This window comes from Mauremys reevesii, linkage group 9 (assembly GCF_016161935.1).
Source record: "Mauremys reevesii isolate NIE-2019 linkage group 9, ASM1616193v1, whole genome shotgun sequence".
NCBI classification, from domain to species: domain Eukaryota; kingdom Metazoa; phylum Chordata; order Testudines; family Geoemydidae; genus Mauremys; species Mauremys reevesii.
In genome coordinates this window covers 103,091,975-103,115,401 of record NC_052631.1, presented here as the reverse complement: position 1 = coordinate 103,115,401, position 23,427 = coordinate 103,091,975, and the positions used below count along the sequence as shown (strand labels likewise).

At 43.9% G+C, this 23,427-nt stretch overlaps 2 protein-coding genes across 4 annotated transcripts in view; one reads left to right on the top strand and one right to left on the bottom strand.

Moving 5' to 3' along the window:
* Positions 1-23,204, bottom strand: NONO (non-POU domain containing octamer binding). 3 transcript variants are annotated; one of them, XM_039487041.1, is made up of 11 exons: positions 23,068-23,204; positions 16,966-17,092; positions 14,240-14,460; positions 12,434-12,735; positions 11,092-11,187; positions 10,323-10,519; positions 8,652-8,736; positions 7,773-7,875; positions 5,166-5,208; positions 4,268-4,377; positions 1-988 (listed from the first exon to the last, which is right to left on the bottom strand). In XM_039487041.1, the coding sequence occupies exons 2-11, from the start codon at positions 17,081-17,083 to the stop codon at positions 851-853; spliced, it is 1,413 nt and encodes a 470-aa protein (XP_039342975.1). In that variant the 5' UTR covers positions 17,084-17,092; positions 23,068-23,204; the 3' UTR covers positions 1-850. The 3 variants fall into 3 exon arrangements, with proteins under 3 accessions (XP_039342975.1, XP_039342974.1, XP_039342973.1); XM_039487040.1 differs by lacking the exon at positions 23,068-23,204 and adding an exon at positions 22,912-23,061; XM_039487039.1 differs by lacking the exon at positions 23,068-23,204 and having other exon boundaries at positions 14,240-14,433.
* Positions 23,107-23,427, top strand: part of ZMYM3 (zinc finger MYM-type containing 3) — a 66,183-nt gene continuing 65,862 nt past the window's right edge. Inside the window, exon 1 of the mRNA XM_039487031.1 lies at positions 23,107-23,223. The gene's annotated coding sequence lies outside the window, so the exon portion shown is untranslated. The remainder of the gene's footprint in view (positions 23,224-23,427) is intronic.

Genomic DNA, 23,427 nt, shown 5'->3' with positions numbered 1-23,427 from the left:
AAAAAAGGCTTAAAATCCACTTTAATAATGCATTCCTGTAACATTCCTCAGACAAACTCAAACTTGTTAGTGGGACGATTACAGCTCGTGTTCAAACAGTTTACACTAAACGAAAATCTTGTAGTTCTACACAATAGACAAGCAAGATTAAGGTTATACAAACAATAGTTTCAGTTAAGTCTTCAGCATGAGATACAGTATCTTTGTCCAATAGATTGTACTTTACTACCAGTAAAAATAAACAGCGGTACAACACATATCAAAGATCCATTCAATCAAGAGCCTTCCAGCCATTCAGGCTGCATATGACGGTCCACTACTTTAAAGAAATAAATGGTCCAGGGAAAAAGTAAAAACTACAAGTTAAAAAACATAAAACCCTCCTGGTTTCACTACATGATGGGTCATTTGGAGCTATATAAATTTACAGAGCCGCTGAGGGCTGCAAAAGATCCAAGTGCTGCCTCAGTTCTCCAGAGACTTGCCTGTGATCTCAAAGGACGAATGCTAATACTCCGATTGTATCTAAGTTAGTCTCAGGACTGCAGCTGCATGTAGGAAACATGGAATGGTAAAGGCATCAGGGTTCTATCAGGTCTTACTTTTACTGCACAGCTACTGAAGCCTCCCAGAATCCACTTTTCACATTGAAATTATAGGAATGCACCATATTAAATTTACTAAAACCTTTACCAGTCAGTCAGACTGCACTCCCCTTTTCCTAGAGTGGCTTTGCCAAAGCAGGCCCTAATTAAAACTACCATGAAGAGTCAGCCCCAAGTAGAACCCTATGCGGCCTGCCAAGATTCCTTTCCTCTTTGGGGGGTTGGTAGGGGGTAGCTTAATCCTGTTAGTATCGACGACGTTTGTTAGGGCCAAAGTCCCCCCCAGGATTTCCTCTGTTGAAGCCAGGCGGGTTTCCTCCCATAGCTCCAAGTCCTTCCATTGCGCTGCCCTGGCCAAAGCGATCAGTTGGCGGTGGTGGTGTCTTGTACAGGGCGAGAGCGCAGAAGAGGCAGAAAGGAGAAAAGACTTAAGTTAGAAGCAATTCCAGTCCACCTGGGTCTGATCAGGACTCCGCAGAACCAAGTGACTACCAACTCCAGTCATTAAGTAACTGGAAAGCAGCGAGTCCAGAATCTTCCCTACTCCATGAATATAGAGCAAACTCTTAATTCCAGATTTACTGAGGGGAGTGCCCCAAGCCAAGACTGGACTGACAGGGACGTGATCTCAGATAACTAAGTACCACAGGAACAAAGTCAGTTTCCCCACAGAATTCAGGGCCAAGCATACTGGAAAATAGCCGCACAAACCTGTAGACTAATGCCCTGCAGTGGACTGCCTGAGTAATGCAGTCTGGGATCCTGAGAATTTCACAATTCCACCATACTCCCCCAAACCGAACACCATTCCTGGACACCCAGCCCCAATCATCATTCAAACTACAAACGAGGGTGATCAAGGGTTTGGAACCCTGACACATGCTGCCAGTGTTGCTGAGGATTTTACACAACTAGGGGTAGTAAAATGGCAGCCCCTTGTACTCTCCACGCAGAAGAGAAAGGGTCTGGAACTGCCTTGGTCTTGTCCTGCAAGCCATGTTCTCACAGGCCCTACTTGAGGGAAGGATTGGAACCACTGTCAGTGCCAGGAATGGGTGAATGCAGGACCTGCTCCTTATCAGACCAAGGAGCTGCTATGGGACACAGGGCTCCATTAACTCCCAGCACCAACATGGAGCCATAATAAGCAGGGTTGGCTTCCAAAGCAGCTTATAAAGCCTCCTGGCCCCTAGAAGTCACTCCCCCGCCCACACCAGAGACAATATTTATCCTCCTTTTCAACAGTGTGCCTAGACTCCCCTCCTTTCACTCTCTTGCCTATCCCTTTCACATTTCCCCCCTCATTGAATCCATTGTCTCCCCATCATCCAATCCACCAATCTCCCTGCCTCTTTACCCACACAAACTTGAAACACTAATGTTATCACAAGAGAACTGAAGAAGTCTCAGATAATATAGGCTACATTGGCAACTAGAGCAACTGCATGACCTTATTTTGGTAACCTTTGTCCTCTCTCTCCCATCCCCTGGCCTGCCTCTCCCAATGGTCACTAGTCTATAGCTTAGACTGTAAACTTTCTGAAGCAGTCTCTCTTATTGGTATGCAAAATCCCTAGAACACTTTAGACACCAAATATTTACTCAGCTGCTATGCTCATGCTGCAGATGTGATACTGTGCCTCAGGCAAGAGCAGAGCTCTGTGGAGCAGATGGGAGAGAAATATGGAGGGAAGGGTCTCATCAAAACCAGATTCTTTACAAACTAATCTAGTTCAGCCCTCTTAAGAGTCATCACCATTCCCACTCCATTACCTTCCTAAGACTAAAAGCAGCAGAGTCCTGTGGCACCTTATAGACTAACAGACGTATTGGAGCATGAGCTTTCGTGGGTGAATACCCACTTCGTCGGATGCATGTAGTGGCACTGATACTTCCTAAGCCTAAATTACTCGCACAAACTTTGTTAAAGAAACCCCAAACATTTGAAAGCTTAGAATTGAAGTGAAGACCTGCAACAACCTTAACTTTGCTTCTACAGCAACCTAGCTTTCATTTCTTTGTTCCTTGCAACATTTTTATAAGGGCTTTAAGTAGTCCACATACACTGGCGGTGACTATCTTATTAGGCAAATATATTGCCTTGATACAACTTACAGACATAGTATCAAAAATATGCACCAACAAGCACCGGTTTTATATATGCTTTCAAACATGCATGTTTGATAGTAAATAGGATGCTTTTTCACTACACTAAATCACATTCTTTTCACAAAAGTACTGTAATTTCATAATCTGGCCTAGGTGGTATATGCATATGTAGATATATTAGCTCCAATCTTATACTCGCCTACTTGGTGGTCCAGTGAATCTTAAAGAGTGGAGGAATAGCTATATTTAGTACGCTATTTGTTCAGTTAGCATTCAAAAAGTGAATATATAGACTGGTTTCATTATGTGTGGACATAACGGCAAAATTGGTATAGCCACTGCATGATTCAGAGTAAAGCATTCAAGTTTGTGGTGACTGCTGAGGTAAAGCGTGTGGATGGATGACTGCCTTATTTGCTTTTCTTGTGGCCTTGTTGCTGGAGCACAGTTCAGCTGCGGGCTTCTTTTAAGCAGAGCCTTAATTCTGGATTTCTAATTGATGAAATTTGTTAACTTTCTGGTACTGATATATATTCAACGTTAAGAGTTTTTATCTAACATTTCCTTTGGGTTTTTGCATTTTTAAACTGTTTAAAATGATACTGATGGAAAGCAAGGAGCAGGATACCCGAAGAGCTCCTAAACTTTATAGAGCATTTAGGGAGAGGCGGGGAGGAGAAAAGGCAAAAGAATTATGAGGGGCTATGAAGCCCCAATGATCCCTCCATTTATTCCCACTTACAGGGAAGTGCGGGGAAGAGAATGAAAATTCTCCAGCATCCACTGCAGAGGAAAAAGACACCAGTGGAAAGGACGAAAGGAGATACAGCCATAGGCAAGATAGTACATTCACAAAATTGACTGCTGGTGATGGGGAGTTCTCGTTTTTCTCCCAATTCTTCCTCCCCATCTCAAAATAGTCACAACGAAAAGCCTCCATGAACCATGGTTTCTCATTTGGAAGGCTCTTTGCAAGGAAACGCTACCATTTAGGCAGGGAAAAATAAGCAAGCCTAGGTCTCCTCCAGTCATTCTGGTCATTTAATGGCCAGATTTTCAGAAGAGCTCAGCAATGCACACTGTTCTCACTTTAGGGGGATTCTCCATTGTTCTCAATGGGAACTGCTAGGTAGAAAGTTCTTGAAAATTTGAATTGTATAGTCTGCCAGAACCCAGATTCCCAGTTCAATGAAATTTCCCAAATATACCCTTCCCCATGTAAAAGATCTGTCATGTGCAAAAACTGTTACTGAGATCTTTCAAGTACATTTTAGGGTAAGTTATTTTTGAGGTACAATATGACAGAAAAGTGTTAGGAATTCTGACTGAGTCACTTCAGATTGGGGCAACAAGTTCCATGCTGGCCACATAACATATGATAACACTGACCCCTGAGGATTTGAGAGGGGGCCAAAAAGCAGGTCTATGATGTAAAGCAAGTCTCAGCCTTAACAACAGAAACTACTAACTGAGTCTCCACAGCTGGCCCCACACTGCTCTTTAAAAGGGTTCAAAAGAGAGTAGCTAGAAAAATAATGCTGCAGATACATTACCATTCCCATGGCTCCATCAGGCATCATAGCTCCAGGACCAGCTGCTGGAGGTGCACCGGCTGGGACAGTGGTGGCACCCATAGCCCCTCTATTGTTCATACCTATGGCACCTGAAAGAGAGATCTGAAGAATATTCCTGGCAGAGACATAAGGGAATTGGGGGACATGTCTTACAGTAGCGAGACAAGACCTACGCAAGTTTCCTGCCGTGTTCTATCCCAGAGAGGGAGTCCTAACAAGTCAGGCTGCCATGCATTTATCAGATACAATGGTGAACCAAGCCTAACTTCCCTTGCACTCAAAACTCAAATCAACCCAAAAAGCACAGATAACTGACGGCCATAAAGATCACATTTCAGCATCTATTAACCATCCAATACACCTTTTGTCACCGATTTCTGCCCAAGTAGCCTAAAACTGAAGATTGTGAACTAGAAATATGGAAATGCAATCAATGGATCATACTTATTACCCATCTGACCTTTTTGTTTGCTGAGCTCAGTATCTCTCTGCATGTTTTACCTATTCCTAAAGTAGACACAAGTCTCCTTGGGAAATCTTAATTCCATTTGGGCTCTACCTACAATTTCACCTGAAATTTCTGCTTACTGATCTAAGCCCTCTGCAAACATACCTTTCCACCTAAAGTAATTTTATTACTGTATCCCAACAAATATTTCTCACTTTGATTGCTGTGAACTGTCACGTGCTTTAAAGACTACTCTATATAAATTTAAGAGAACAGACATCACTGGAAAGTTATTTACAATACGTTTTAAGTGTACTAAATATGGAATTAGCAAAATGAAACCCTCCAAGAGCAGGTCCAGTGTCTGCAGACAGGGAAACTGAACACGCATAGAAACAGAGCAGACAGATAACCACAGGCAGCTCTTACCTCCCATGCCCATCTGTCCCATGCGCATATCCGGTGGCTCCCTCTGAAAGAGAGACTTATTTCACACCACATAGTTTAAGACATTGTCTAATATAACTTAAACCCAGAGAGTTTCAATAGACGTTATCATTGAAGACTGGATAGAAAAGTCACTCCCTAGGAAAAGCTGCAAAGGAAAATGAACCATCCACCCCACTATTCACTGCTGAACAAATAAGATCTCAATTTAAAAGGTATAATTCTGCAGGATAGTTAGCCACCTGCACTGTGAAACATCCAACAGAAGCAAAGCACTGTGCAATTTTAACGCCCAAGTGTTGGTATACAGAGATGTCTGATGCCTAGGTAGAGAGATCTGACATTGTTGGCTGCTCAGACTACTGCTAACACTAGGTGAAATTCGCTCTACCACCTCGCCAAGGTCAGGAAACAGCACACTTTTAAAAAGGAATGCAGATGCTTTTGCTATTAGCATAGGCTAGTGAGCCCAAAAAACTTCAAAAGCTTCTGCTTCAAAGCCAACAGTGCCCCCTTACCCCGAGAGCAGTCCCACTTCTTCACAAGAACAAGCAGAGCCAGTTTCATTTTCCTCCATTTGTATGCTCAGGACCACTATTTATTATCTGAATTGCAGTAGCACTTATAGGCCCTGATCAGGGCTCTGTTATACTGGGTACTAGGCACATAGTTTAGGCCTGATCGACACAGTTTCTGTACAGGATTTAACTATTTCAGTTAGGAGATGATTTTGTACAGATAAACCAGATACCCTCTAGTGTGGATACAGTTATACCACATTTAAAAGTGAATCCATATTAGAGGGCTGTCTCTTTAAAAAAAACAAAAAAAACAAAACCTGAGTTAAAGCAGCTCAAAAACAGAGCAGATCATCCCACAGAGACCATCTCTACTCCAAGGAGTTTACATCTAATGATATAAAACAGGGGGAGATAAATGTGGGAGAACATAGGAGTGTAATCATTGGGCTTCAGAGTCAACATTAACAAGATCAACATGGATCAAGGAAATTCAGTGTCACTGTTTCCAACTGTCTGAAGCCTCAGGATGACAGCACTGCATCAGCCATACTGTTTACATTTGAAAAGTTTTCTTCACAACCATGAAGAATAGAAACATCAAAAAAACCTGGAGGCCATATAGGCCACATAAATTCTTCAACCTGGATGCATACAGTCCACTTGCCATATATGACATCACTGCTTTCCACCCTGTGAAAGCAGATTCCAAGCTATTAGTATAAGGCACTGTTTACGATTTCTAGGTCCCATGGTTCGAGGTGGCAGCTATTACAGCATCAAAAATAAAATAGATTAAAAGCAAGGTGGTTTCTGAAATGAGATTTTAAGAGCCCATCTTGCAAACTGCCAGAGCTATAAATGAGTGAGTTCCCAATAGTGTTGTTTTTAGCCCTATTGATCTGTGAAATATGTGGCCTTAGAACTAGCGCTACTGGTATCAAGGAATCAGTTATTAGAGACGTTTGCCATTCTAATGGTTGGGGAACTGCAGTACCCAATATCATTGTGAGGTAACTTGACAAGTACTGATTTTTAATGGCAACCACACTGTCATTGCCAACAATGGTCCCTAAACTCAGCAATGTTTAGACAAACTGCCAAGACGGGATGCAGCAGTTTTCAGGCACGTGTCTCCTTGTGGGGCTCTGCAGAGATCTTCATGAAGGAAATTTTCAATCACTGCTCCAAGAATAGGACCTGTTAGCATGTGCTCTGCTGAAAAGCAAGACTGACACACTCTGGGTCCTACATGGACAGCAGCAGGAAAGTGAGTTCTCACAAACAGTTGGATTTCCATACGTATAGTCCCAGACCAGGGGCTGGCAACCTTTCAGAAGTGGTGTGATGAGTCTTCATTTATTCACTCTAATTTAAGGTTTTGCGTGCCAGTAATACATTTTAATGTTTTTAGAAGGTCTCTTTCTATAAGTCTATAATAAATAACTAAGCTATTGTTGTACGTAAAGTAAATAAGGTTTTTAAAATGCTTAAGAAGCTTCATTTAAAATTAAATTAAAATGCAGAGCCTTCCGGACTGGTGGCCAGGACCCGGGCAGTGAGAGTGCCACTGAAAATCAGCTCGTGTGCCACCTTCGGCACTTGTGCCATAGGTTGCCTACCCCCGTCCCAGACAAAACTGCATTTGGGTGAAGTTATGACAGTGTATATACCAGAAATGTAGGGTAAATTACATTAGAGATGTTGTAATTATCCCAAAGCCAATCATTAAAAACACCCCCAAACCCTCCTGAAATTAAAGATTGAACAAAAAAATGGAAACACAGTTAAGGCACTCAAACGATCTTATTCTGCCTGTAGTGAGACCATGCAATAACCATGGAGTACGGTTAATTTTAGTGTTTGTGATCCTCAACAAGATCAAACTGATTTGTAAAAAGACAATTCCATCCCCATTTTTTTGTGTTACTTGTACCTCCATACAAAGGTACTCTTCTATAGAAAATATATGCCCAGTCATATTCTTATCAACAGAAATCCTGCCCTATGTCTGGACAACTATCCTTCTGACAGAAGTCATGTGTGAATCAAAAGGTAGGAGAACTCATACCGCATCAGCAAAATTCCCTTTAAAGCCCTCTTGCTGGCGTCTCATCATCTCCTCCTGCTGCCGCCTCATCTCCTCCTCACGGCGCCTGCGTTCTTCCTCCTGCCTGCAAGGAAAGGATTCTAGAGTCACTCAGCACAACATAAGCAGATTCTGTATCACAGGGGAGAAGTGCTACACGGTAGGCATTTGTCAGCAGTAAAGATGACACTGTTCTTCCAGACAAGTACAGCATTAAGCCTTTCAATACGATAAATTTCTAGAACTCATGAAAACCACAATTATTTCTCATCCCTTTCAATTCCAGTGAGCTTATCAGAAAAAAATCCCAGTCAGAGCCTACGCTATGCTTCTAAACAAATGCTATCCATACATAATCAGGAAACATTAGCCAAGTGGTTCTCAAGCTGTGCTCCACAAAGAACGGTCTAAAGATCTTCCTGGTGGCCTACAGAATTACCTTGAGAACCAAGCAGTAAGACCATAAAAGGAGTTGAGAGAGGAGAGAGATTCTCATAGATCCTTAGGGGACAGGAAGAATGAAAAAGTTGAGGCTAGGGCAAGAGTTTCCCCACCTACAGTGCTAGAGCAATCAGGGTTGCTGCAAAGACACCTGGCTTTTGTATATACATCTGAAAGCCAAGCAGTAAGAATCCAAACCTGAGTCTACTAGTCAGTGTCCTTCAAGGTCACTGGCATACACCTAAACAATCCTGCACCCTAAACCTACTTAAACTTTGCTTATGGATGAAGATGACCCAACAATGTTTGGAATTGATATTGGTAAATTGTGTGTCCAACTGCTCTGGATAATGCTCTAGCCCCAGTCTAAGGGGATGCATTTAATTCACAGCAATATGAGTGGCCAGCACCTCCCTTTACCTGAGCTCCAGCTGTTTACGTTTCTGCACTTCTTGGTTATGCAGTTCCTCCATTCTCCTTAGTTCTTCCTGGCGTCTCATTAAGTCTGGAAGAGGTGACAGCAGAAGCCAATCACTGGGCCAATTGTCATTCCCTCTGCAGGCTGCTAGGTGACCAGACTAACATTACCTCCCCCAACTTCCGTGAATCTCTACCTGAACCTAACTTACCAGTTAGTTTCCATACCAGGGGTAACACATTAGTAGATTTCTAGCCTAAGCTGATTCCACACACCAGGGGCTCCTTGCATTCCTCCACTCTCCCCCACAAGGTCCCTAGGTGCTACCGTTACATTCCCCTTTATTTTAGTGACTCCATGCAACTCCCTGAACTCCTTCCTTCATGACTGGGGTTCTGTGTGGGCCCCCACATTCCTTCCTTCCCCCATACCAGGGTCCCATATTCCCTCCCTGCATGCCTGAAGTTCTGTATGCTCCCCGTTTCCTCTCTTTACACTGCAGGGGCACCCAATTCTCCTCCTATGCCAGCAGCTGTGTGTGCATGCCATTTCCACTTCCCTCCATGTCCTCGGTTTTCCCCAGGACAGGGGTTCTGTGTGCCCCCATACTATGGTCCCCAAATCTCTCTATGGTGGGGATCCTGTGTGCCCCTAGTTTCCCTATGCCAGGGGCTGTCTGCCTCATTCTTTTCCCCCCATGCCGGGTCTGTGTTCCCACCTGCCCCGTAGCAGGATCCTACAATTTTCCCTGCACTGCCAGGGTTCTGTACACCCCTCATTCCATGGGCTGTGTGCATGCTCCAATTCTCCCCCCCCCCCTTTATTATTTGTCTGGGAGATAAGTCATTCAGGCTGTCAACATGTTAAACTCTACTGGGAGGGCACACAGAGATGAGACAAATATTTGGTTATACTGGAAAGTGTGAACGAGTGCCATTCAATCTAATCTATGAACAATTGCAGAAGTGCTTGAAGCTGTGGCTGTGCTAAACACACAGTAGGGGCTCTGTGTGTCCCTCATTTCACTTCTCAGATTTCCAATTTCCTCAAAAAACAGGAGGGTTCTCACCACTGATATACAGGACATTCCCTGGGATTTTGAAATTGATCAGATACAACATTCATAAGTTACTGCATTACAGACATACACAAAGAAATGCCATCAAGTTAAGTCAGGGGTTCTGAAACTGGGGGTCGGGACCCCTCAGGGGGTCATGAGGTTATTACATGGGGGGTCGCGAGCTGTCAGCCTCCACCCTAAACACGGATTCACCTCCTGCATTTATAATACTGTTAAATATATTTAAAAAAAAAGTGCTTTTAATTTATAAGGGGGGGAGGGTGTTGTACTCAGAGCCTTGCTGTGTGAAAGGGGGCACCAGTACAAAAGTTTGAGAACCACTGAGTTAAGAGTATGGCCTCACAAGCGTAGCCAACTAGGACTCTATAGCTGCCATCCTACAGAAGATAGCAGAACAGAAGTCTGTTATGCTGTATAGCAGATCCATTTAGCCTGCCAGACAGTCATTGTCTATCAGTCCGACATCCATTCCCAGGCCATCTTCAGCCAACACTGGTTACTGTGCTAGACACTTCTGGCTTTAAGAAGAAATCCTAAGAAGAAGAAATCTTGGGCCAATGTTTTATTCGTCTTTGATGATCTTGGCTCTCACCTTGCCTCATGAGCATAACTTGGTGCTCATGGCGAGCTGCTTCCATCTCCATTTCCAGCTTCTCACGTGCTTCCTTGATGTTGCGGTCCACCTGTTCTTGCTGCTGCTTTTCCATTTCTATTAGAGCCTTCCAGCGCATGGCATACTCATACTCAAAAGAACCAGGCTGTGCAAACCTAGGAGGCTGTTCACGCTCCCTGCAGGAGAACGGGAGAAGGGGAAGGAAACTTGAGCAAAGCCAATGAGGAAAATAAAGATTCATACACATGAAATATGAGACATTCTAATTAACAGCTACAAAAGGGAGCGATCAGTAACACACTTAGAATATCTTATCCAAGGAGTTGCCATCTTGTCAGCCTGACACAGAAATAGAATTCTCACTGCAATGAATGGGAAGCTACTCTTTCTGCATCTTGCTATTTTCCAGCAGAGGATCCTATCTGAAGCATTGGCATGTCATCTCCCCATCACTGAAGGAAGAAACTAAAAGGTAGTCCTAATTACTCTCTGCCCTTCACCCACCGCCCTAGTGTAGGGGCAACTACTCATGAAAACTTCAGCTGCCTGAACAGAGATGGTGCTTTCTAGAGGCATGCATAAGTTAGTAAAGAAACACATATTTAGGATTAGGAGAAGAGAGAAATGTACTAAGGCAATAAAAAGAGCCTTTTACTAGCTTGTGAGGATGCATTCTCGCAAAGATTAAGACACCAATTGCTTGAATGGTCCACCACTAACCCCTCTTCCTTCCTTAGTGGACACATACTTGTGAAACTGCTGGTTTTTTATGACCAATTTCTCCGGCAGTCCCTCCTCATCATCATACTGATCCATTGGCTCCACAGTGACAGGCCGAGGAAATCTGGAAAGAAAAGAGACCACATGATTTCAGTGTTATCTAGACAATGGCTGCACTGCAGGCCAGCCTCTGTGTGTTTTTTAATCCTAGCTGGAGCTATAAAATACTGTTCTCTCTCTACCAATGAAATTTCAGAACAACAGGGCCTAAGAAAACCATCTAAGACAACGACAGCCAGAATACAAGTGAAAGCCATCTTCACACCCAAGTTATACATTGGTACTGTCTGGGTTTTGAGTGTGACTTGTTTGAAATTGCTTCCACGATCCCTTAAGAACATAAGAACGGCCATACTGGATCACACCAAAGTCCCATCTAGCCTAGTATCCTGTCTTCCAACAGTGGCCACTGCCAGGTGCCCCAGAGGGAATGAACAGAACAAGTGATCCATCCCCTGTCGTTCATTCCCAGCTTCTGGCAAACAGATTAGGGACACCATCCCTGCCCATCCTGGCTAACAGCCATTCCCCAAAATAGCGACCCAGCCTAACCAAAAGCACTGGGGCGATGGGCCTTGTACCATACATAAAAGGTCCAACTCATTGGCTGTTGGGACCAATGGGGCAAAGCACATTCCAGATTTAGTTCCACTCTTAAGAATGCACCACCACTCCCAGAAGGACATTAAAATCTGCAGACCTGCTGGGTGCCCCTGGAACACTCAAGCATGGAGGCTAGTGTGCTGCAGCCAGAACAAATGCATGCATGCAACTTAGCTATTTAAACAGCTGAAACTGAATCTATGCCTGCTGACAGGATTGGGTGCAACATTCTATCACAGAAGTACCCACTGAGAAACAAAAGCCCATTTCCATAATCAATTCTGGTATGATCCAGACTACACAGTTAACATACACAAGTTTTATTCACTTGTCAGCCATACTTTAAGAGGGGAGTAATAGCTTCTGCTTCTTCAGGACTACTTGAACTGCCCAAAGAAGGCTTTGTCTATGAGGAACCTTAACAGCAGCAGCTCCCAGATTAGCATACTCAATCCCATGGGCAGCCTCCAGGAAGCAAGGTGGTTTTGAACATAAGCCTGTGCACAGATTTATTCTAACATGGTCCAGATATGAGACAGGAAGTTTGTCCTTATAGAACTTAAGTTTTAAGTACATACTGCCTTCTGCCTGCCCCATACCACACATAGCCCCACTCTAGTGTTAATGCATCAGTGTTTCACAAGCCAGCACACACCTGGCCAAGCTGTGCACTTTCCAGAACAGCACTTCTCACCCGCCTCACTTACGTGGTTAGCAGGAAAGACCCTTCACTACATCGGTCCAGAGCTTTCCTAGCAGCAGGTTTCCCTGAAAACTCCACAATGCCTTTCCCAGACGATCTTCCTCTATCATCCACAATAACCACAGCCCTTTCCACCTGGCCGAAAACAGAGAAGGCCTCCTCCAGGAGCTCATTTGACACAAATTGAGGCAGGTTTCTGACAGTCAGTGATGCGCTGTGGCATGCGAAGCGCACTCTTAGCTGCTTCCCACGAAGAGGCATGTTGTCTAGTTCTACCTTTGCAATCTCGGCTAGAGTGCGAGTTTCCTGAAGACAAGAAAGTTATCATTAAAACTTGCAGTGCAGTAATGAAACATGTTTCCTGCCACAAAAGCAGAGGACAGGGTCATTAGCCTGTCTTTCCCTGGACAAGCACTACAGTGAGAAGAACAAAACTCTTTACTAAGGCATCCTTTGTGGTATAATGTTTGTAATAAAATAAAGTCTTTTGACCATTATCCAATGTGCCCGTTAAACTAGTTCAGGGAGCACGTGTGAAGTTTGGGGAGAGAAAATAAAAAGAAAGCATATAACATCAGGTACAAAACTTGAAAGGAATGTTGCAAGGATTACAGACAGTAGCTAGGAGTTAATATTAGTTAAGCACACATCTATGAATAGTGCTAGAATCACAGTGAGAACTGCTACTTTCCTGATTCTTCCCAGTCGTCTAGTCTGATGATTGACACAGGAACTGCTCAGTATATGAAAGTACAAGAAAGGCAGGAGTCTTTCAAAATCTTACGATCTGTTACCTGACTAATGACTTATTGGAAAATATGCAAACTTGCATTATATACTCATCTCCATAGTACTTTAAAAAGCTTCCAGCTTCTCACCATGCTGCCCATCTTGTGTTTCAAGACAAGTAAGTGTCAAGATGGTTCCTTCCTGTTCTTGATGTTCAATATAAGCAAAAACACTTGTACGGGACTCAAAATATAGGTTTTGTCACAAGCACAGCTGTTACCCCAGTTTTACATCTTCCTTTCCTAAATGGGATGCCAAGACACTAGTTTGGAGGATGGGCAAGACCTTATTCCCATGTCTGGAGCAGCTGTCTTGAAATAAATTAAGTATTCTTGTTTAATCCATATAACTGCAAAGCAGCTAACCTGCTGTATAATTCAAAATATTAAAAATCTAAGAACCAACCACAGACAGGTACAAGACAAAACAGAGATCAATTTTCAGCTAATAAGTGAATGGGGGGGTAGGGGGAGAGAACAGGACAGAGGCCGTCTCAGCTGCTAATTCAGTTAGTACCAAGCAATTTTGCTCTAAGCTACTTCCCTCAATCTGATCAACTAGAGACCCATCAGGCTCAAGAATGTCCATCACTAGCAGTAATTACAGATGCTGGTCTTTGTACACAAACAGCTTCCTCACATCCATCAAGAAAGAGGATGAAGTCAATGACTTCCACCTAAAGGTACCCTGCTTTTTGCCAGATTCACCTGTAACAGCAAACTTGTATCTTCTTTCTCTCCAGCCACAATGAGACCTTAGAGGCACTTGCATATTATGAATGGCTGGAATCGCAGAGAAGCTGATTGGCACCCATACTCTCCCTCTGAACAGGCTCCCATCCACACTAGCTGCTTAAATTGGTTCCAATGTATCCCATACTTCATATCATCAGAATTAATTTTAAACATCTATGTGAAGATACCAGCTTGATTAGCAAAATATCTGAACATGGTTACTATTCCCAATGAGCACCACTCTCCTAATGTCACAGGACACCCCAAAGATAGCAATAACGACTCACCAGCCTGATAAATCCAAAGCCTTTATCCTTGTGTATGAAGACTTCACCTGCCTTCCCATACTTTTCAAACAACTTTCTCATCTCCTCCTCAGTAATATCTGGGGGCAGGTTCCCCACAAAGAGGCGGCTCCTCTGGGTGAATGTCTTTTCACCAGGTTTCCGGAAATTCTTCAGGTCAATAGTGAGGCCTTCATCTGAGGGGAATAAGGTACACAGTCGCTCTACAATTGGGGGGATAAATTCCACTATGTTACATCACAGCCAGCATAAAGACATACAACAATAGCTAACTCCACCCACTCACCCAGGTCTCAAAACATCACCAACCAACTCCATAGCAACAAGGAGACAGTATTTCAGCATGGGCCAACATTCTGATGAAAAACGAAGTTTGCAGGAACTGCACTGCTTCGTAACAAGGCATCGGCCACTATGTGAGGCAGAGCCCAACGCAGGAATTAGGGACCTTGGAAGACTGTAGCAGCCTTCCAAACTTGACTACTGCATCAAAAGATGCTTAGTCCACAGTAAGAGTTGCTATGTTCAGCACGTGGACTTCAAGACCATATCTTAAGCTATCTATAGAAAAACTGCAGTTTCATAGGCTGCTAGAGGATTATCATCCTGGAATGAATTCAGAACTCAGCAGTGATTCAGAAAAACAAAACATTCAAAAGATACTTACATTAATAAGTCTTGCCTAGTACAACAGATGCAAAAGGGGGAAAAAGCAGATAACATTTCAGCCACCTACAGCCTGGAAATGCACTAGAAAAAGAGTCTGGAACCCAGACCCTATCTCCAAGCTGGAGAGAAAGCAGCTGGAAGCTATAAAAGCAGCAGTATGGATGGGACCTCAGAAAAGTCAAAGTTAGTCAAAGTCTATATTCAAGTAACACTCAGTGGCTAAAACAGAACCAAAAAGCCAGCAAATTAATGATAAATCATAAAATATAGTGAGGCAGGGAGTATGAAAGTGCACAGATACTACAATGGTGGGAAAAAATATTCGGAAATGCTCTGGCTTATGATCTCAGGCAATAATTACAAAAATGGTATTTTGAAATAACCTGAAAGACACATGAATAGGGACTTGACCTCCCATTGTCACTCTATTCAGCTTTTAATGGGTGAGATTAGAATGCAAGGGTAAAACTATCCCACTCTAGTAGGGAGAAGACTGGCCAACCACTTTCTCACACTCAATTTAAGAAGCCCTATTTTTTAACAAACACTTATGTAGTAGATTCCACATTCAAAGCACAACATAACTATCAAATTAACTGATTCATCACTGTAATCAGACACCCTCCCAGTCATCCATAAATGGCAGCTTCAGACCCTCACCACTACATATTTCTGAACCATTAAGTTAGATCTGTTAAGGCCCCAAAGGTCATTAAACCCCCCCAAGATCACCATCACCAAACCCCAACAATCCCATAGAGCTCCAGCCCATATTGAACAAGGGTAAACTTCAGTGGATTGGATTTACTGGCACAACAACCCTGACTGGTACTACTGGCGTTTTGATGCTGGAGTCTCAAGCAGCCAAGTCAGGAGACCACCTCGCACAGAAGTTTTGATTTGATGTGTGATTGGGGAACACTTCAACAACCTTCCTACTAGGACTGCATCTATAATGACAGCAACTCTATCCCACCAGTACCTAGGAAGGACTGTGCTAGGTGGTCCTCTGGTACAGTGTTGGGAAGAAGGGTGAGGGCGAGAGATAAGGAGGAAAGAGTGCCAGTCACAGACAAGCCACCTCTTTCTTGTAAAATCCACAGTGATGACACTGAAGGATTGGAGAGATCTGCAGTCCTCCGGGTAATTTGATTTACTAGAAGATCCTATAAGCAGCAAGGAAGGAATCTTTGAACATGCACATTAATGGTCTGATTCAGAAGCACTAAGTGCCAAAAATCTCAGTGAAGCCCTTGGGAACTGCCAGCATTCAACACATTTGAAAGTCAGGCCATAAGACAGCAGTGGCCAACCTGTGGCTCCTGAGCCGCATGCAACTCTTCAGAGGTTAATATGCGGCTCCTTGCATTAGCACTGACTCCAGCACTGGAGTTACAGATGCTAACTTTCCAGTGTGCCAGGGGGTGCTCTCTGCTCAACCCCCTGCTCTGCCCCAGGCCCTGCCCCCACTCCACCCCTTCCTCCAAGGCCCTTGCCCCTTCCCCTGAGCCTGCCATTCCCTCACTCCTCTCCCACAGAGCCTCCTTTCCATGCGAAACAGCTGACTGCGCCAGGCGGGAGGTGCTGACTGGTGGGAGGCGCTGGGGGTTGGGAGCTGATGGGGGGCTGACAACGGATTACTGCGGCTCTTTGGCAATGTACATTGATAAATTCTGGCTCCTTCTCAGGCTCAGGTTGGCCACCTCTACCATAAGAGCAGAACTGAACTAACTGAAAGTGTAATCCTGAATGCAATCTCCTCTGTTTATAGATTTAGTAAAAAGCTCTGCTAGCATACCAAAAAGAACAAATACAAGTGGGTTTATTCACAGGGCAAGGATTGGCAATAAAAAGTCCAGAAGAACTTGACAGCAGAAGAGGATCCAAACTAATCCTTTCTCATGGGATATCAGAGCATCTCAAATAGGGAAAGAACCTATGACAGTTTAAAGTGAAATTTAAGTCAGGGCCTATGCTGATGGCACTTCAGCAGCCCAGCGGGCTACAACAACCAAGATTGACTTGTGTAATCTACTCACTCTGGCTGTTGGCCTGCTGTCCATTAGCAGGAATAGGTGGTTGTTGATGCTGTTGCTGATGCTGTTTTCTTGGAGCATGGTTTTGCTTCTCCATGTTAAAGCCTTTATTTCCTTGCATTTTTCCAACCTGAGAGCAAATACATCATTGGTTATATATCCTCAAAGTACAAACCAGCAACCTCCAATGCACACAACACTACAGCTACTTTCCTGGGCACAACCACAGACATAATTATCAGAACAGAAGCATTTCCAGTCTCTGCAACCCCAGACACCTGGGGAAACAGACAATATGAGGGAAAATACATACAATTTGAACATAGTACATCTGATTTAAATTAACCTGTGTAGCCAATGATATTCCCAACTAAAGTGCTCTTTCTGACCTACTAGCCACATAAATACCGCAAAACCAAGAAGAGATCTGCCTTTAAGGGAAAAGTTGACTTAAAATCTAGTCGGTTTTCAGTCCTGCATCCGAGTCCTAATGCCAACCTCTGCAGTTATATTTTCCTATTTTTTAAGATAATTTCTCTCATGTTGCTATGTGAAAGAACCACATACACTGGGGAAAATGAAATACATGTGAAGCACTCAAATGCAAAAAGAAAACTGAACAAACTCTGTAAACATTCAATTCTAAGAAGATATATTCCTTGTAACAGTAGCAAGTAAAAATTCAGGCAAGGGTGATTTTATGTTACCCATGTCCCTTTTTAAAGTACATCAGACGCAGGAAGCATGCTAAACAACCAGTGGAGCCACTGGACAATAGAGATGCTAAAGGAGCACACAAGGATGATAAGGCCATTGTGGAGAAACTAAGGGCACATCTTGTGTGGTTGCGGCAGAGCGCTAGGAGAGAGCTCTCCCAGCACTCTTAAAAACAAAACAAACAAACAAACAAAAAAAACCCACCTCCACAAGGGGAATAGCAACCAGCATTGGTGCACTGTCTACACTGGCACTTTACAGCGCTGCAATGTACTCACTCAGGGGTGTGAAAAAACAAACCCCTGAGCGGTGCAAGTTTCAGCGCTGTAAAGTGCCAGTACCCTAAATGAATTCTTTGCATCAGTCTTCATGGCTGAGGATGTGAGGGAGATTCCTAAACCTGAGCCATTCTTTTTAGGTGACAAATCTGAGGAACTGTCCCAGACTGAGGTGTCATTAGAGGTGGTTTTGGAACAAATTGATAAAGTAACTGTAATAAGTCACCACGATCAGATGGTATTCATCCAAGAGTTCTGAATGTACTCAAATGTGAAATTGCAGAACCACTAATTGTGGTATGTAACCTATCATTTAAATCAGCTTCGGTACCAGATGACTGGAGATTAGATAACATGACATCAATTTTTAAAAAGGGCTCCAGAGGCGATCCTGGCAATTACTTCAGTACTGGGCAAACTGGCTGAAACTATAGTAAAGAACAGGATTGTCAGACACGTAGATGAACATCATTTGTTGGGGAAGAGTCAACATGGTTTTTGAAAAAGGAAGTCATGTCTCACCAATCCACTACAATTCTTTGAGGGGGTCAACAAGCATGTGCACAAGGGGGATCCAGTGGACAGAGTGTACTTAGAGTTTCAGAAAGACTTTGACAAGGTCCTTCACCAAAGGCTCTTAAGCAAAGTAAGCTGTCATGGAATAAGAGGGAAGGTCCTTTTTATGGATCAGTAACTGGTTAACAAATAGGAAACAAAGGGTAGGAATAAATAGTTTTCAGAATGGAGGGAAGTAAATAGTAGTGTCCCCCAGAGGTCTGTACTGGGATCAGTCCTATTCAATACATTCATAAATTATCTAGAAAAAATGGTAAACAGTGGTAAACAGTGAGGTGGCAAAATATGCAGATAAAACAAAACTAGTTAAGTCCAAAGCAGACTGCAAAAAGTTACAAAGGGATCTCACAAAACCGGGTGACTGGGCAACAAAATGGCAGATGAAATTAAATGTTGATAAATACAACCTAATGCACATTGGAAAACATAATCCCAACCATACACATAAAATTATGGGGTCTAAATTATCTATTACCACTCAAGAAAGAGATCTTGAGAGTCATTGTGGATAGGTCTCTGAAAACATCCACTCAATGTGCATCGGCAGTCAAAAAAGCTAACAAATGTTGGGAATCATTAAAAAAGGGATAGATAAGATGACAAAAAATATCATATTGCCTCTATATAAATCCATGGTACGCCCACATCTTGAATACTGCATAAAGGTGTGGTCAGGCCATCTCAAACAAGATATATTGGAATTAGAAAGATTTGAAAAAGGGCAACAAAAATGATTAGGGATATGGAAGCTGTTCCATATGAGGAGAGATTAAAAAGACTGGGACTTTTCAGCTTGGAAAAGAGACAACTAAGGGAGGATATGATAGAGGTCTATAAATGATGGGTGTGGAGAAAGTAAATAAGGAAGTGTTATTTACTCCTTCTCATACCACACAAACTGTGAGTGATCAAATTAAATTAGGTTAATTAGTCAAAACAAAAGGAAGTATTTTTTCACACAATGTAGAGTCAACCTGTGGAACTCCTTGCCAGAGGATACTGTGAGGGCCAAGACTATAACAGGTTTTAAAAAAGAACTAGATAAATTTATGGAGGATAGGTCCATCAACAGCTATTAACCAAAATGGTCAGATATGGTGCCCCTAGTCTGTCTGTCAGAAGCTGGGAATGGGCCACAGAGGAGGGATCACTTGATGATTACCTGTTCTGATTACTCCCTCTGAAGCACCTGGCATTGGCCACTGTTGGAAGACAAGATACTGGGCTGGACAGACCTTTGGTCTGACTGAGTATGGCCATTCTTATTTTACATATATTATGTTTAGTGGCTGTTATTTTGATGGTTAATAAAACTTTTATAAGACAACCAGACTTCAAAAAAAACCACAAAAAACCCCAGAAATATTTCCACTGATGATACTGTTTGCTGTAAGCATCTGTGCAATAAGTACTACTGCTTTAATGCTTAAAAAGCTGCACCATAGTACTTGTTTAACTAAAAAGTTACCTTGGGCATCCATGTTCATTTGCCACTAATTACTTCCATACTAAGTTTGCTCCGTTTAGAAGTGTTGGAGAGGCCTAACATAAGAATGGCCATACCGGGTCAGACCAAAGGTCCATCCAGCCCAGTATCCTGTCTACCGGCAGTGACCAATGCCAGGTGCCCCAGAGGGAGTGAACCTAACAGGTAATGATCAAGTGCTCTCTCTCCTGCCATCCATCTCCACCCTCTGACAAACAGAGGCTAGGGACACCAATTCCTTACCCATCCTGGCTAATAGCCATTAATAGACCTAACCTCGATAAATTTATCTAGTTCTCAGGCAAGGAGTTCCACAAGTTGACTGTGCGCTGTGTGAAGAACTTTCTTTTATTTGTTTTAAACCTGCTGCCCATTAATTTCATTTGGTGGCCCCTAGCTCTTATATTATGGGAACAGGTAAATAACTTTTCCTTATTCACTTTCTCCACATGACTCATGATTTTATATACCTCTATCATATCTCCCCTTAGTCTCCTCTTTTCCCAGCTGAAAAGTCCTAGCCTCTTTAATCTCTCTTCATATGGGACCCGTTCCAAATCCATAATCATTTTAGTTGCCCTTCTCTGAACCTTTTCTAATGCCAGTATATCTTTTTTGAGATGAGGAGACCACATCTGTAAGCAGTATTCAAGATGTGGGCATACCATGGATTTATATAAGGGCAATAATATATTCTCAGTCTTATTCTCTATCCCCTTTTTAATGATTCCTAACATCCTGTTTGCTTTTTTGACCGCCTCTGCACACTGTGTGGACATCTTCAGAGAACTATCCACGATGACTCCAAGATCTCTTTCCTGATTAGTTGTAGCTAAATTAGCCCCCATCATATTGTATGTATAGTTGGGGTTATTTATCCATATTAAATTTCATTTGCCATTTTGTTGGCCAATCACTTAGTTTTGTGAGGTCTTTTTGAAGTTCTTCAGTCTGCTTTGGTTTTAACTATCTTGAGCAGTTTACTATCATCTGAAAACTTTGCCACCTCACTGTGTACCCCTTTCTCCAGATCATTTATGAATAAGTTGACTAGAATTGGTCCTAGGATTGACCCTTGGGGTACACCACTAGTTACCCCTCTCCATTCTGAAAATTTACCATTTATTTCTACCCTTTGTTCCCTGTCTTTTTAACCAGTTCTCAATCCATGAAAGGATCTTCCTTCTTATCCCATGACAACTTAATTTACGTAAGAGCCTTTGGTGAGAGACCTTGTCAAAGGCTTTCTGGAAATCTAAGTACACTATGTCCACTGGATCCCCCTTGTCCACATTTGTTGACCCCTTCAAAGAACTCTAATAGATTAGTAAAACATGATTTCCCTTTACAGAAACCATGTTGACTTTTGCCCAACAATTTATGATCTTCTATGTGTCTGACATTTTTCTTTACTATTATTTCAAGTAATTTGCCTAGTACTGATGTTAGACTTAGGGGTCTGTAATTGTCGGGATCACCTCTAGAGCCCTTTTTAAATATTGGTGTTACATTAGCTATCTTCCAGTCATTGGGTACAGAAGCTGATTTAAAGGACAGATTACAAACCATAGTTAATAGTTCCACAATTTCACATTTGAGTTCTTTCAGAACCCTTGGGTGAATGCCATCCGGTCCTGGTGACTTGTTAATGTTGAGTTTATCAATTAATTCCAAAACTTCCTCTAGTAACACTTCAATCTGTGACAGGTTCCAAGTTGGTCAAAGTGGTTGTAAGGTAACCAGACAAGATATCTGTAATCATTACACAGCATGCTCAAACTATGCACTCAGTCAAAAGAAGTTATTTTACTCATGAAGAACCATACACATTGTACCTAGGAGCTGCAGAGAGTTCAACTACACCTCTACCCCGATATAATGTGACCCGATATAACACAAATTTGGATATAATGCGATAAAGCAGCGCTCCGGGGGGCAGGGCTGCGCACTCCGGTGGATCAAAGCAAGTTCGATAGAACGCGGTTTCACCTATAATGCGGTAAGATGTTTTGGCTCCCGAGGACAGCATTATATTGGAGTAGAGGTGTATATACCTATATATATATATATATATATATACACACACACACACACATAACTAAAACCTGGTTATCAGCTTTTAGAATGCATAAGGCAGAATGAATTGCAACTTGGATAATTCTCCCAAGCTGGTGCATCTACGGAAAGTAAATGTGTGTGGGGCCGGGTCAATGGAGGTAGGAACGTGAGGGGTGGAGGGCTATGCAAAGCGGTAAGTTTATATGCAGTTACCCTCAGAAAGAATGACAAGCGGGGTACTGTGCCTAGAAGAAGCATATGGGGAGGTAGTAAAAAAGCAACATGTAACTTGCGAAGCCCCCAAGCAGCACTGGCACATACAAATCGTTTACTTACAGTTAACTGAGGAGTCGCGCAAAAGCAACCGGGGAAATTGCGTGGGAGACAAGGAGCAGAAGAGCAGGCGGGATGGGGAAGGTTTGCGATGCACCGAGTGGGAAGGAAAGGGCAAGCGTGTGCGAAAGCTAGCGAGGCTGGAGGGGGTGGCCGGGCCGGGCCGGGCCGGGCCGGGCGCCGCGCCGGCCGGGCGGAGGGGGGCACGCGAGGAAGTCGCACCAGTGTATCCTGACGGGGGACTTTGAAATGAAGTTGAACCGGTGCCGCTTCGCGCGCAGCCAAGGCCTCCCGCCCGCCCGCGCGGCGCGGCACCGCTACGAGCCGCATCGGCCGGACACCACGGCCTCGCCGCGCGGGCCCAGCAGGGCGGCAAGCGGCCGGCAGCCGAACCCACGCGAGCCCGCTCCGCCCGGGGCCTCGGCCTCCCGCGCCGTGGGGGGAGGGGGTCCGGAGCCCAGGGGGCTGCTCACGAGACGACGACGCCACCCGCGGCCTCACCTGTTCCTGGGCCCTCGCTCCCACAACGGATTGCGGCCTTCTCGCCTCCTAGTAGCCTAGAAAAAAAGGGCGCGTGCGGCCGGAAATCGGACAGCCTAACCGGCTACCCAAGGCCCGCCCATGTTGCTAGCCCATTGGCCAACCGTCTCTTCTCACCTCCCGTTCAGTGGCTCACAGCAGTGCCAATCACAGAAGGACTGGAGCACGGCGGGACCAAAGACGAGATCGCGCCTCTATTCGGAGTTCATTGGCTGAGCAGTCTTCACAGCCCGCGAAACTAGCTGCCACTCATCCCTCAGGCACCAAGCTTAGGTGAGAGGCGAGGCAGGGACAAAGAAACGAACAAGCCAACCCCTGAGTGTGCGCAGGCGCATTGAGATCGGCATATGCGCAAGCGTAGAGAGGGTGGTGATGCTTAAAGAGACAGTGCTGCAAGCATTGCCCAGGCTGCTGTCAGTGCACTACAGCGACTGCGGGGGCCGGCGCCGCGGCCCCGCCCGCCCCGAGCGGCGGCTG

Coding starts and splice junctions, on each gene's coding strand:
- NONO (XM_039487041.1), bottom strand. CDS start 17,083: ATGCAAGGAAATAAAGGCTTTAACATGGAGAAGCAAAACCATGCTCCA. Junction 5,209..7,772: donor AAGGGAATTTTGCTGATGCG/GTATGAGTTCTC, acceptor TCTCTCTTTCAG/AGGGAGCCACCGGATATGCG. Junction 4,378..5,165: donor GGGACAGATGGGCATGGGAG/GTAAGAGCTGCC, acceptor TCTCTCTTTCAG/GTGCCATAGGTATGAACAAT.